The sequence below is a fragment of the Camponotus floridanus genome, unplaced genomic scaffold, assembly GCF_003227725.1.
Source record: "Camponotus floridanus strain SB8 unplaced genomic scaffold, Cflo_v7.5 scaffold384, whole genome shotgun sequence".
In the NCBI taxonomy this organism is placed as follows: Eukaryota; Metazoa; Arthropoda; class Insecta; order Hymenoptera; family Formicidae; genus Camponotus; species Camponotus floridanus.
The window spans coordinates 37,721-50,549 of record NW_020229530.1 but is presented as its reverse complement, the minus strand read 5'-3'; the positions used below and the strand labels follow the sequence as shown (position 1 = coordinate 50,549).

General features: G+C 27.8%; 1 protein-coding gene across 4 annotated transcripts; it reads right to left on the bottom strand.

Annotated features, from left to right (window-relative positions):
• Positions 1–1,903: 1,903 nt before the first annotated feature.
• Positions 1,904–10,014, bottom strand: LOC105248550 (acyl-CoA synthetase family member 2, mitochondrial). 4 transcript variants are annotated; one of them, XM_025411232.1, is made up of 9 exons: positions 9,931–10,014; positions 7,521–7,684; positions 6,494–7,019; positions 5,012–5,195; positions 3,983–4,192; positions 3,198–3,332; positions 2,932–3,045; positions 2,604–2,840; positions 1,904–2,223 (listed from the first exon to the last, which is right to left on the bottom strand). In XM_025411232.1, exons 2-9 carry the CDS (start codon positions 7,621–7,623, stop codon positions 1,924–1,926), a joined length of 1,809 nt encoding a protein of 602 aa, XP_025267017.1. In that variant the 5' UTR covers positions 7,624–7,684; positions 9,931–10,014; the 3' UTR covers positions 1,904–1,923. The 4 variants fall into 4 exon arrangements, with proteins under 4 accessions (XP_025267017.1, XP_025267014.1, XP_025267015.1 ...); XM_025411229.1 differs by having other exon boundaries at positions 9,570–10,008; XM_025411230.1 differs by having other exon boundaries at positions 9,649–10,008.
• Between the last annotated feature and the right edge of the window lie 2,815 nt (positions 10,015–12,829).

The following is a 12,829-nucleotide window of genomic DNA, read 5'->3' as shown; positions in this document are numbered from 1 at the left end:
GGAACTTAATGCTTGGACTTGTTTTTTATGTACTTGGCGTCGCGACGCTACCACGTCGCTTGATATTATAGTTGTCATCTCAAAAAAATATAATTATTTAATTCTACTTTAAGAAAATTACAATCTTTGATTTAAAAATATTATTTCCTATTTAACATTGTTTCAACATTCTTTCCACTGAAGAAAATTAAATCTTAAATCATAAGAATATATTTTTCTTGATTGAACTATATAAAATGGCTTCATTTAAGCAAGTAATTATTCAAGCAATTATATTTTTCTTTAATTAACGCATATATATAATATAATCCCATTTTAAGATTTCCATATTAAAACTAAAGATATTTTCGAAACAAGAATGTGCTTTTTTTATGTGCACGTATATCATCCACCTATATCCTCCAAGTAGCTACCGGATATCCACTAGATATACACATATTTCACACGTCTACATTCACACACAGAAAATACAGAACATTAAATTTTAGCACAATTTTTTAACATCTTTCAATAATTAGCCATGACAACCAAAAAATCAGTTCATCTAAGGCAGTATAAGACCGCGGCACAGGTTTAACGAGTTGTGGCTGATCGGTCAAAGAGCGCAGACTATTATAGCCGTATCTTCTCTAGCTTTTGCGAGGAACTCCAGAACTCCATAAATTAACGTCAGATGATTAATTTTTTTTTGGCGAATTCCGTCATACATGTATCCATATACAGAACATTGAACGAATATCCATCCAAAAATAAATATCAATATACATGTAATAAATGAATCTATATATATATATATATATATATATATATATATATATATATTAAAAATATCTGAATGTTGTCCGTATTTTTGCGGCATATTGGTTTATACATATCCTGTGATGTACTTATGAAACCTAGAATTGCAAACATTTGGATATTTACAACATCTGAAATGACTATTTATATTCGTGGATATCTAATACCAATTATTTTTCGTATGGGGAAAGAGAGAGAGAGAGAAAGAAGGAGAGGGAGAGAGAATAATATGAATAATATATATTATATAATATTAATATGTATAATAGTATATATAAATATAATATAATATAATATAATGAAAATATAATATAGTATTATATTTATATATAAATTATATAACTTATATAAATAATGGCATTATAATAACAATATAAATATTGTATATAATTATATAATAAACATTTTCTATATCGTTTTAATATGATTGTTGATTAAAAATAAAGCAGTCCATTGTCTAATTCTCATTCTGGAAGCTTTGTTTGTTAAGTGTTTTTCAATGATATTAAAACGATAAATAATGTTTCTTCTTAAATAAAATTGTATCTCTTTAAACAAAAAATAGAATCTTCAAATATTTTAAAGCGAAGTTTTTATTTTTCGAAACATCTTGTATTTTCGCAAGCAAATTGTGCTTTTATATGTACATATTCGATAGAGTAATTTGATTACAAAAAGTATAATTGCATCTTTTCCATGCATTGTTGAATTTAAGAAAAAATAAGATTATTGAAAAATAATTATTGTTATATTATTCAACTTTCTTTCATTTCTTTATCATTTTTTTTGCATTATTATCAACCGTTCTCCAGAAAATCATAATGGATTATTATTCTGGATCTTTTGTGTATTAGGATGTATAAAATTAGTATACATTGCCAGAATTGAAAAAATTTATTAATTATTATACAATAATAAAAATGTTATAATGCAAATAATAAAATAGACATCATAATAACTGCTTTTAATAACATTCAATAATATTATGCTTTTAATAACATTTATTTATTAAATAACATTCAATAATAATTTTATATTTAGAAAATTTTAATAACATTTTGTTTGACAAATGCAGTTATTAAAAATTAAATTTTATTACAAAATTTTCGTTAAAATCAATTATTATCACAAATTTTTTTGTCTCGTTGGTATCACGCCACTGTTCTCCAATTGTTCTTTTAAACGGAACTTCTGAATTTTTCCACTAGTGGTTTTTGGATAGTCATCTACAAAATGCACATAACGCGGTATTTTGAAATGTGCTATTTTACCTTTACAATAATCTATCAGTTCGTTCTTTGTCATTTTCGCATTGTCGCTAAGTTGAATGCACGCACATACTTCTTCTCCGTATACTTCGTCATATGCTCCTATAACTTGTGCTTGCACTATTTTAGGATGAGTCACTAAAAAATCTTCAATTTCCTATAATAAAAAATAAAATGTATAATTAATACCAGCGAAACATATTGATTATTGCTTCAGAAAATGAAATATATTGATTCTTGCTTCAGAAAAGTGGCAATCAAAATCAAATCAAAATAATGATATCGTTAATAGCAAACAAAATAAATCTATAAATTACATAAAGCCATATTTAGATAAATCATTAGATATATCTAAAGAAACGTATTTAAATGAAATCTATAAAAGAATTTGTACTTGAATTATCATTTTTTTCGAAAAGAGTTTTTATAAAATATTTTTTCATTTTTAATATATATAATAACACGCATATTACTTGGTTATAACAAATAGTGCGAATTAAATATTAATAGATAATAATGATATTTATATAATTTTACCTTAGGGAAAATATTTTCTCCTCCTCGAATAAGCATGTCTTTTAATCTTCCGATTATGTGACCATATCCGTTTTCTTGCAAGATGAATTGATCGCCAGTTTTCAACCAACCATCCTGTGTCAATGTCTTGCTTGTATTTTCTTCGTCGTTCCAATAATTTAACATGTTGCAGTATCCGCGTACCCAAAGTTCGCCAGGTTTTCCGAAGGCAACAGGCAAACCATTTAGATCGACAACCTTTTCGTCAAATACATTAACAAAATTTTAAAAGTTCTAATGTAAATTTTTAAACAAAATATTGTATCGAAATTAAAAACGATATATATACCATTGCTTCAACATGATCTCCTAAATAACCCACGGTGGTCTCAGATAAGTACTTATCCTCTCCACGTATTGATTGAAATGCTGCAGCTGTTGTTTCTGTGAGACCATATATGCTCTGTGTATATAATCGAAATTTTAATATAATAATAATCGGATTTTTCGAAGAGATCTGATCTCGGCGCGTTAAAATAGTTTTCCAAGGGTTGTAATGTTGATCGCATGATGATAAACGAAAGATGTTATAAATAGCCTTGATTGTGAACTTACCATTAAATCATTAAAACCTAATAAATCTCGTATTCGTTTGAAGAGTTCAGAAGGTGCAGGTGCACCACCGATAATCCCTGCTTGAAGACTGTCCACCGGAAGTTGCAACCGTTGTTGTGCCTCGAGTAAGTTCACCTGACAACAGAGCCAAATAAAATTCAACTTAATTAGGATAAATTAAATTTTATTATTTTTGTAAAGAAATTGGACTGAATTGCAAAAATCGAATATAATATTAATACACTAATAATAATATAATAAATTTCAAATAAATTTTAAACAATAAGCAATTGGAACGCTTTTTTCAAAATTAATATTTTTATCAATTTGAAATTTTAGCCTACATGATTTCAACAATTATTATTGCATGTTTTTATAAATCACGAATAATTACATTGTAAAAAATAAAATTGTTGTAAAATTGTTGTAAAATTGCATGAACAATAAATGTAAAATACAATAAATAATAAATAATAAGACATACAATAAATAATAAGAATGTTATACATTTATCGTATTTATTGTGGAATTTTGCGTTTATTATTTATGTAACTTTTATACAATGTATATAATGCTTTTTCACACAATATAGCGATTTTCGACTGTGCGAATTAGTTGTTAATCAATGACGTTAATCAATGACGAGTATTTATGTTGTCATATTTAAATTAAATCACACAATTTTTATATGAATGATATATATTACCATTCGTTTTCGCTTTCTACTATGTAGAATGGATATTTTTCAAACAATCTAGCTAACCTTGTCTTTCGTCCTTGCTTACCCACATAGTTGGCGTTCCATATGTTACGGCACACTTTTCTTGCGCTATCGCCTTCAACGATTTTATCGGATTAAAAGAACGTTCTTCTATAACGAGAGTGCTTCCAGTGTGCAAGATGAGTATATTGGCCATTGTTAACCCGAAAGCATGGAAGAATGGTACATTTAAACATATTTTGTTTTCGGTACTGAATTTTGCTCTGCGGGCATTCTGTCACATATAAAAATACAAAACATTTTTTTCTAAAATATTAAATTGTGATTAAATTATTAGTTGTCAAATTTCTCAGTCCAGATTAATGTTAGATATCTTGAGATTTGCAAGTTTATCGAGACATTTGAAATAAGCAGTTTATTCAAATCTAAGGACAAGTCTAAAAGAATTATTGCATTAATTCCAAGAACAAGCCAGTAAAAATTATTTATATTAAAAAGTTAATTATATTGCATGTATTAAGTAAGTTGTAAGTTAATTATATTAAAAAGTTAATTATATTGTATGTATTGTATATATTATGTTATATTGTATTCTCATAAATTTCATTTTCTTTTAAAAAAATAAAATATAATGCAAGATTTTTTTGAAATAACAAGAAACCTGTAATTTAAATTGATTTATATAAGAGCAAATTAGTATTGGAAAAATGTCGTTATCTAATTATCTCAAAATTACATGTATAGAAAATAAAATAGATTAAGAATAAGTTAGTAACATAACAAATATTTATATACATATGAATGAAGAGGTCTCGAGATGGATTTAGTAAATAGATCACAATAAAATAAACAGATAGATAGAGAGAAAGAAAAATAATTAAGAACAAAATAGTCATTCTATTCTATTTTATGAGGAAATTAACTTTGTTGACAAAGAATTTGTTAATAAAAATTATTATATTCATATTAATTAAAATTAAAAAAGGAATGCGTTATAAATAATGCTTTATGTGTAAGGATATATTATTTAAAAATCTGACACAACGAATTATAAAGTGATTAATATATCTGATATTTACTCTTATCATTTTACCTCTTTGCTGTTATTTACAATAGACCTATGCGAGAGGAGGGTGGCTTTGGACTTGCCGGTGGAACCGGATGTAAACTGTATATTGCATCCATCGTTGCAAGATATCTCAGCTTGTTCCGCAGCGATCGCATCTACTTCCGCTTTCGTCGCCGAAGCTTCAACATCAGCGAAACGATGAGTACCGCTATAAATTAAACGTACTAATATCATTTACATCGTTTCTCAATGACGTGTTGTTTACGAGCGCGAATAGATAGATGTCAGTGAAGCAATTAGTCTAATTGTGCCATGATTCTTCCATACGGCAAGGATTATTAATCAAATCGATTGATCGGTGAAAGTTGGAGAACTATAGTACTGGCTAAATGCGCGGAATCCACGGAATAAAAAAAGTATATAATGAAAATGCGTACACAGTTTCGATGAGAGTGCTTGTGTGATTGCTGATTAACATTCATCTCGACATCGAAACTATGTTTCGCTTTACTCCGTCTCACCCTTTTTAGCATTTTAAAGTCGTTTCATTCTTCATTTTTTTTTCGTGACTTCAGATATGCTGTTTTTATGTCATCAAACAGGATATTTGTACCTCAGCCATTTATAAGAAAATATATCGGAATCATTATGATATTATGTTCATTATGTTAATTATTTGCTATAATAATCAATATAATTCTTATGAATACATAGCATATCAATTTTTCTTATTTATTTAGAAATTAAATATAATTAAATAATTATATATTTTCACATTTATAAATATTTTTCTAACAAAAGAATGTTATTAAGCACTCAGAAAAATTTTATAATTGTATAGAACAATAAAAAAATCATTACAAAGTATTAATATTAGAATTCTTTAAATCTAATTATATAGAATATGCGTGTCTATGATATATTGAAATATATCTATCTAAAAATGCGAGCACACGAAATATAATTTGACAACAGTCATAGTGTGTTCTTAATCCATTTCGTAAAATCGAGCAAAATGTTCCCATCAGTCAAAGTGCGAAAACTCACGCGATATTCACGAATCGATGAGGCAAATATTTTCAATGTGTGGACATATTAAAAGTTCAGAAATAATCATGTGGAAATTTACAATTATCTAAGCGAGCAAGTCCAAAAGAAACCAATAATCACTTTATTTAATTAAACATATTATAACATTTTAGAACTATTCTTTCATTGTTTTTCAAAAACAATATATATTAATTCTTTTTGAATTAATTAATATAATTACGGAATTATTTATTATTCACAGAGTTCCGTAATCATATAATAATACATTTACGGAACTCTGTGAATAATAAATAATTTTAATATTATTGTCAACCAAAATTAATATTATTTACAAAATCTTTCATGCCATAATCCCTTGATTAAATAGGAAATAATTCTTCTATTAATAATATTTATATTACACAGAATAAATAATACTAATATTAACATTTTATTAATATTAAGAGAATCTCTTACGTTATATGATTAGACGAATAAATGATAATGTGCTCCAAAGTGGGACAGACTTCTTTGGCGGTCAACAACATCTTCGGATAATTTTGCACTTTGAACACGTCCGGTGAGACAATCGCTTTTACGCCAACCTTTTGCAAAGAATAAACTAATTCATTCTGTTGATAAGCCGGATTAATCGCGACAACGATTAATCCCGCCCTCGATGCACTCAGGGAAGTTATGAACCATTCGAGATCATTCGGACCCCAAATGCCCAGCCGATCGCCCTTCTTCATTCCTAATTTCTTGAGGCCCGCAGCGAAAGCGTCAACCCGTCGAAGAAGGTCGGAGAACGTTAATCGAATATTTTGATGGATCGAAACGATGCAAGTTTGTTCGGGCCACGTTGCAACAGCTTCGCCGAGTGTTTGCCCGACGGTTTTGTCCGACAATGGAAATTCGCCGGGATTATACATATGAGCAACTTTGATTGCTTGTGAAAGATTAGCTCTCGTTTGAATGTTAGACTTGCGATGCTGACATCGTCCTGCAATTGCAATTAATCGCAATGTAAGTCTATACACGATCGTTTTTCAAATCATACATATCTTTGAATTTTAGATTCTATTTCTTTTCTTTTATAGTTTCTTCAGTTTACAGTTTTTTTTATTAAATTTTTATATAACTAATCTTCGTATTGTGATAATAGCTGTTAAAATAACGGTATAGGCATTTAAACATACAGGAATTTTAAAGTTAATAAGATACGAATCATATCTTGTTATCGTTATTTGGACTTCTAATGAATGTAATAACTTCTTTTATTTATATAATTTCACTTCTAATTCAATCTGTATTAACTCTTTATATATGTTTTCGGAAATTAAACAAAATATAATTAACAAATCTTTTATTTCTTTTTCAAATATGGAAATAATCTGGATTCTTCAGTATAATGAGATGATAAGATAACATAGTTAATATTTAATAATAGCACAAACTTTAAAATTGTCGCATCATTATTTGTTCTATTGATTTATTCACTTACCTTCAAAATTAGTGTGTAATATAGAAAAACATCGTAAATAGCTGTGACAATTTACAGTTCTGAACATAATATATCGTGAAATTGAGTTAAACAGAGGAAGCATCTTTCTAAAAAAGTAGTCACTTGTGTCGCACTTGTGTGAACAAGTACAATACACACTGCAACTACACAAGAAAACAAAATAAAAAATTTATTGTCATCATGTGTTGTATCATGTTTTATCTTGTTTACGATAAAATAATCTATATTTATTATTAGTGTTATCTCTTTTTTAATATTAAATATTTATTATGAGGAATCTTATATTATTTTATAATTATTTTATAATTAAATTAATTAATATCATGCGAAAGAAGGAGAGAGAGAGAGAGAGATAGAGAGAGAAAGAGAGAGAGAGAGAGTGAGAGATCATTTTTTGATAATATAATCAATATCTTAAAATGACGATAACATAAATTCTACAAATTTTGAAAATGCCTATAAATAATTCCTTTATTATTAAAGGTAATTAAATATTCTTAAATGTCGAATGCATAGTAGAATGAGTGTTAATTAGGATAGAGAATATAACTGTTAAATTAAAATATCCAAAATAACCGTTGATAATAGTAAGACCGTATGTGTTGTTTACGACTAATGCGAGAACATAAGCGAATATAATTTCTAATATTATAAAATTACACATAGAAAATAGAGATCATTATTGAAATCTATATGTATAAAATAAATAAACAGGGTCTCTCTCTCTCACACACACACACACACACACATATTTAAAACATAAAATATTGGAAAGTTTATTTATTATAGACACATAATTATGATGCAGGTATTCAGTATCAGTTTGTGAATTAAGGCTATTAGCTTGTCTTTTTATAAACAACATTTCAGAAATTAATCTTTTATTATAAAATGGCTCGTGATCTAAGACCGTGACATTATCTTATTTAAAGTCATGGTTAAAATTAACTCTGTGGTCAGTAATGACAGAACAGATTAAAGTATTTTCATTTACGTGTTTACAATGTTCCTAAATTCTAATATTTTCCGCTGGTTTGACCAACATAGGATGCGCTGCAATCTTTATAGTCGAGTTTATAAACAACATTACTTAAAGAAAGTTTTGAAAGGTTTTGAAAGTTTTCGATCCTTATGAACTCTAATAAAATTATCCATTAGACTAATATAAACTTTAATGTTTTTTAGATTTCTAGTCATTCGTTTAAAACGTTCCGATATCAAGAGCACAAATGGTACAATAAAATATTTAGTGTGTTTATCATTTTCATTCGAATAAATTTTCTTATTTTTAAAAAACTCTGTTTCCAAAGTTATGAAACAAAAATTTCAAATGGTTAGTCAAATATGAGATAATATGATACTCTTACATCTCTATGGTCTTTCAACTATGGAAGATGTGACTGAATATCTGACGAGATTACTTTTATTATTGACCGTCGCGTCGGAGGATCTATTTACATTCGAAGAATAATTTAATTTAATTTCAATTTTTATCGTAATGCGTTAAGTCTTTCGCAAACTTAATTTTTAATTAATGTCTCTGAAGATGATTAAAAAAAGGATCAAAATGTCTGCTTATTTTATATTATTTTAACTTATGTTTAATAAACCTAACAATCATTATTAATATTTTATTAATTTTACCGATCACAGTTTTAAATTCTTTAAGTAGTTTTGGCTCATATGATTGTTTACCTTTCTTTTTAAATTTCTCAAGCCATTATTTATTATTATTTATTTTTTAAAATAATAATAATCTTTTTTTGCGGATTTAAATATCATATTTTTTCAATTCGATATCAAATTATACTTCAATCAATCAATCAAACTTAAGATGATATCGCAATTTTTTCAATGACGTCAATATGACGATATCACGATATAACATAATATATGTTATATTATTTTCATACTCTTTACACGATTTCATCTATTAATCATTTTATTAATTTTACACAATCTTTCCTTTCTATTTTTACACACACTGAGACATGCATTAAACATTTCCATTAAGAATATACTACGCACTGTCGGAGCACTTATTTGTTGATTTAGTACATTCAGTGCAGAATATATCGTGAGTGTAGGAATAAGCGTTAGAACATACGTAGATCTGTTTTCACTGCAATGCAGTAGAGAGAACTTTAACACAGAATATTTTCACTTAACTGATACGCTTATCAATGTGATTCTCGCGTTGGCCATACAATCTCGGTGACGTAAAACAAAGTGAATGTATGTATGTACATATGTGATTTTACCAGAAAAAAGAAAACTTATGACGATTGATTCTATTCGAAAAAATTGAATTTCAAAGTATTTAAATCAATCACTCTGTGAAAATCCAATCTCTTATCGATAATATTTCATTCTTCGCTCAGAATCATACATATATATGAATAGACACGACAAGACGTTGTAATGATTGTATTAACGCGATGTCTACATAAGCGATGTATTCACTGATATAAACTGACTCGAACTGAGGCTATCATGTATTTATAGAAGGAGAGAAGTTGGTATTGGAATTATTAGTACTATTATCTACAGTTTTTACTTATTCAAGATTAAATTTACATTGCTAAGCAGTTGATAGACTTATCGTAAGAAAACATGGTCGACTTTATGCTATGATTTTTTATGACTAACGAGCATTTATTTTACTTTTAAACTGGTACAAATTATAATTGATCCAAGAAAAAGAAAAAGAACATTTGCTTAATTGCAAGAATTATTATCCATGATTTAAATCAAACTTGAAGTAGAATTCTTTTTCGAAGTCTCATATTTTTATACATCTTAAATATTATTTCAATATTAAAAAACATATATTATATTATATTGTATATTATATTTGTTTAACATCTTTGAATCAGTCTTTCAAAGTTAATTTGCGAGGGAATATTACTCACTATATTAAATAATTTATCATCAAGTTCTTATCACGTGGCATTTTTGAAGTAGAATTCTTTTTCAAAGTCTCATATTTTTATACGTCTTAAATATTATTTCAATATTTAAAAAACATATATTATATTATATTGTATATTATATTTGTTTAACATCTTTGAGTCAGTCTTTCAAAGTTAGTCCGCGAGGGAATATTACTCACTATATTAAATAATTTATCATCAAGTTCTTATCACGTGGCATTTTTAAAGTAGAATTCTTTTTCAAAGTCTCATATTCTTATACGTCTTAAATATTATTTCAATATTAAAAAAATATATATTATATTATATTGTATATTATATTTGTTTAACATCTTCGGGTCCGTCTTTCAAAGTTAGTTCGCGAGGGAATATTATTCACTATATTAAATAATTTATCATCAAGTTCTTATTACGCGGCATTTTTGAAGTAGAATTCTTTTTCAAAGTCTCATATTTTTATACGTCTTAAATATTATTTCAATATTTAAAAAACATATATTATATTATATTGTATATTATATTTGTTTAACATCTTTGAGTCAGTCTTTCAAAATTAGTTCGCGAAAGAATACTCACTATATTAAATAATTTATCATCAAGTTCTTATCACGTGGCATTTTTAAAGTAGAATTCTTTTTCAAAGTCTCATATTTTTATACATCTTAAATATTATTTCAATATTAAAAAAACATATATTATATTATATTGTATATTATATTTGTTTAACATCTTTGAATCAGTTTTTCAAAGTTAATTCGCGAGGGAATATTACTCACTATATTAAATAATTTATCATCAAGTTCTTATCACGTGGCATTTTTGAAGTAGAATTCTTTTTCAAAGTCTCATATTTTTATACGTCTTAAATATTATTTCAATATTTAAAAAACATATATTATATTATATTGTATATTATATTTGTTTAACATCTTTGAGTCAGTCTTTCAAAGTTAATTCGCGAGGGAATATTACTCACTATATTAAATAATTTATCATCAAGTTCTTATCACGTGGCATTTTTAAAGTAGAATTCTTTTTCAAAGTCTCATATTTTTATACGTCTTAAATATTATTTCAATATTAAAAAAATATATATTATATTATATTGTATATTATATTTGTTTAACATCTTTGAATCAGTCTTTCAAAGTTAATTCGCGAGGGAATATTACTCACTATATTAAATAATTTATCATCAAGTTCTTATTACGCGGCATTTTTGAAGTAGAATTCTTTTTCAAAGTCTCATATTTTTATACGTCTTAAATATTATTTCAATATTAAGAAAACATATATTATATTATATTGTATATTATATTTGTTTAACATCTTCGGGTCCGTCTTTCAAAGTTAATCCGCGAGGGAACATTACTCACTATATTAAGTAATTTATCATCAAATTCTTATCACGCGGCATTTTTCTGCACGCCGAAAGTATACATCTGCGAAGCATGTATCGGGAGAGCGAAAAATAGAGATCACGCACGAGCAAGTCTTTCTAGTCTCGAGCGAGCGAAAGGGAAAAGGAATCGAGGGACGTTTATTCAGAGTCCGTGGCAGAGTCCGGTGGACTCGAGATAGACGGATAGCGTGCCTGCCAGGCTGGTCCGGAAGTCGCGTGTCGACGGCAGCCATAACAGCCCCTCCGCGACTCTCGCCCTTCCTCGACCCGAACCACCACCTCTTGCCTGATTTCCTTAGCTGCTACCAACTCGTCGACTAGCACGGCCTACCACGAGATTGGCCCGTGTGTGTGCGAGAGGTTTGCAATCCGTGCAGATCGGGGGTGAGCAAGTATTGGTGCAACGTTACCCTAATGAAACACCGAGAACGAGTCGGCGATTGGTCGATCCCGCCAGGGCTCGAAGGAAAAGCAACCCTCTCTCTTCTTCAACCCTCTCGGCTACGTAGCGTCTTCAGAATTGCTAGACTAACCGTGCCGTTAACATTCTTGCTCTTGGTATCGTTAATATATTTTCATTCGAATAATAAAATAATTAGCAGTGTCGAATCATGCGAAAATCTGTCATTTGTGCCAGGACGATATTGCCGCACGAAACGCGAGGAAGAATATATCCGATAGAAGTCGTTACGTCTTACCCAATTAACTAAGGGGCATTTACTCGTGTTACGTTTATATAATACTTATAGAAATATTAATCGAATATTTTCATTACATTTTTTTTTTTTTTTTTTTTTTTTTTTTTTTTTTTTTTTTTTTTTTTTTTTTTTTTTTTTTTTTTTTTTTTTTTTTTATTACATATCTTACTACGAATATTGAATCGAATTACCGGAAATCCACTGTCAATATATACGAGAAATACCACGATAAGGAATCATTAGCGGAAGTTCGAA

What these genes read in the sequence shown, in the direction of transcription:
- LOC105248550 (XM_025411232.1), bottom strand. Translation starts at nt 7,623, where the DNA reads ATGCTTCCTCTGTTTAACTCAATTTCACGATATATTATGTTCAGAACT. An exon ending in TATTCGTCTAATCATATAAC is followed by an intron (nt 5,196 to 6,493) that starts GTAAGAGATTCT and finishes TTTAATTTATAG; the next exon opens with CGGTACTCATCGTTTCGCTG. An exon ending in TAGGTTTTAATGATTTAATG is followed by an intron (nt 3,046 to 3,197) that starts GTAAGTTCACAA and finishes TTATATACACAG; the next exon opens with AGCATATATGGTCTCACAGA.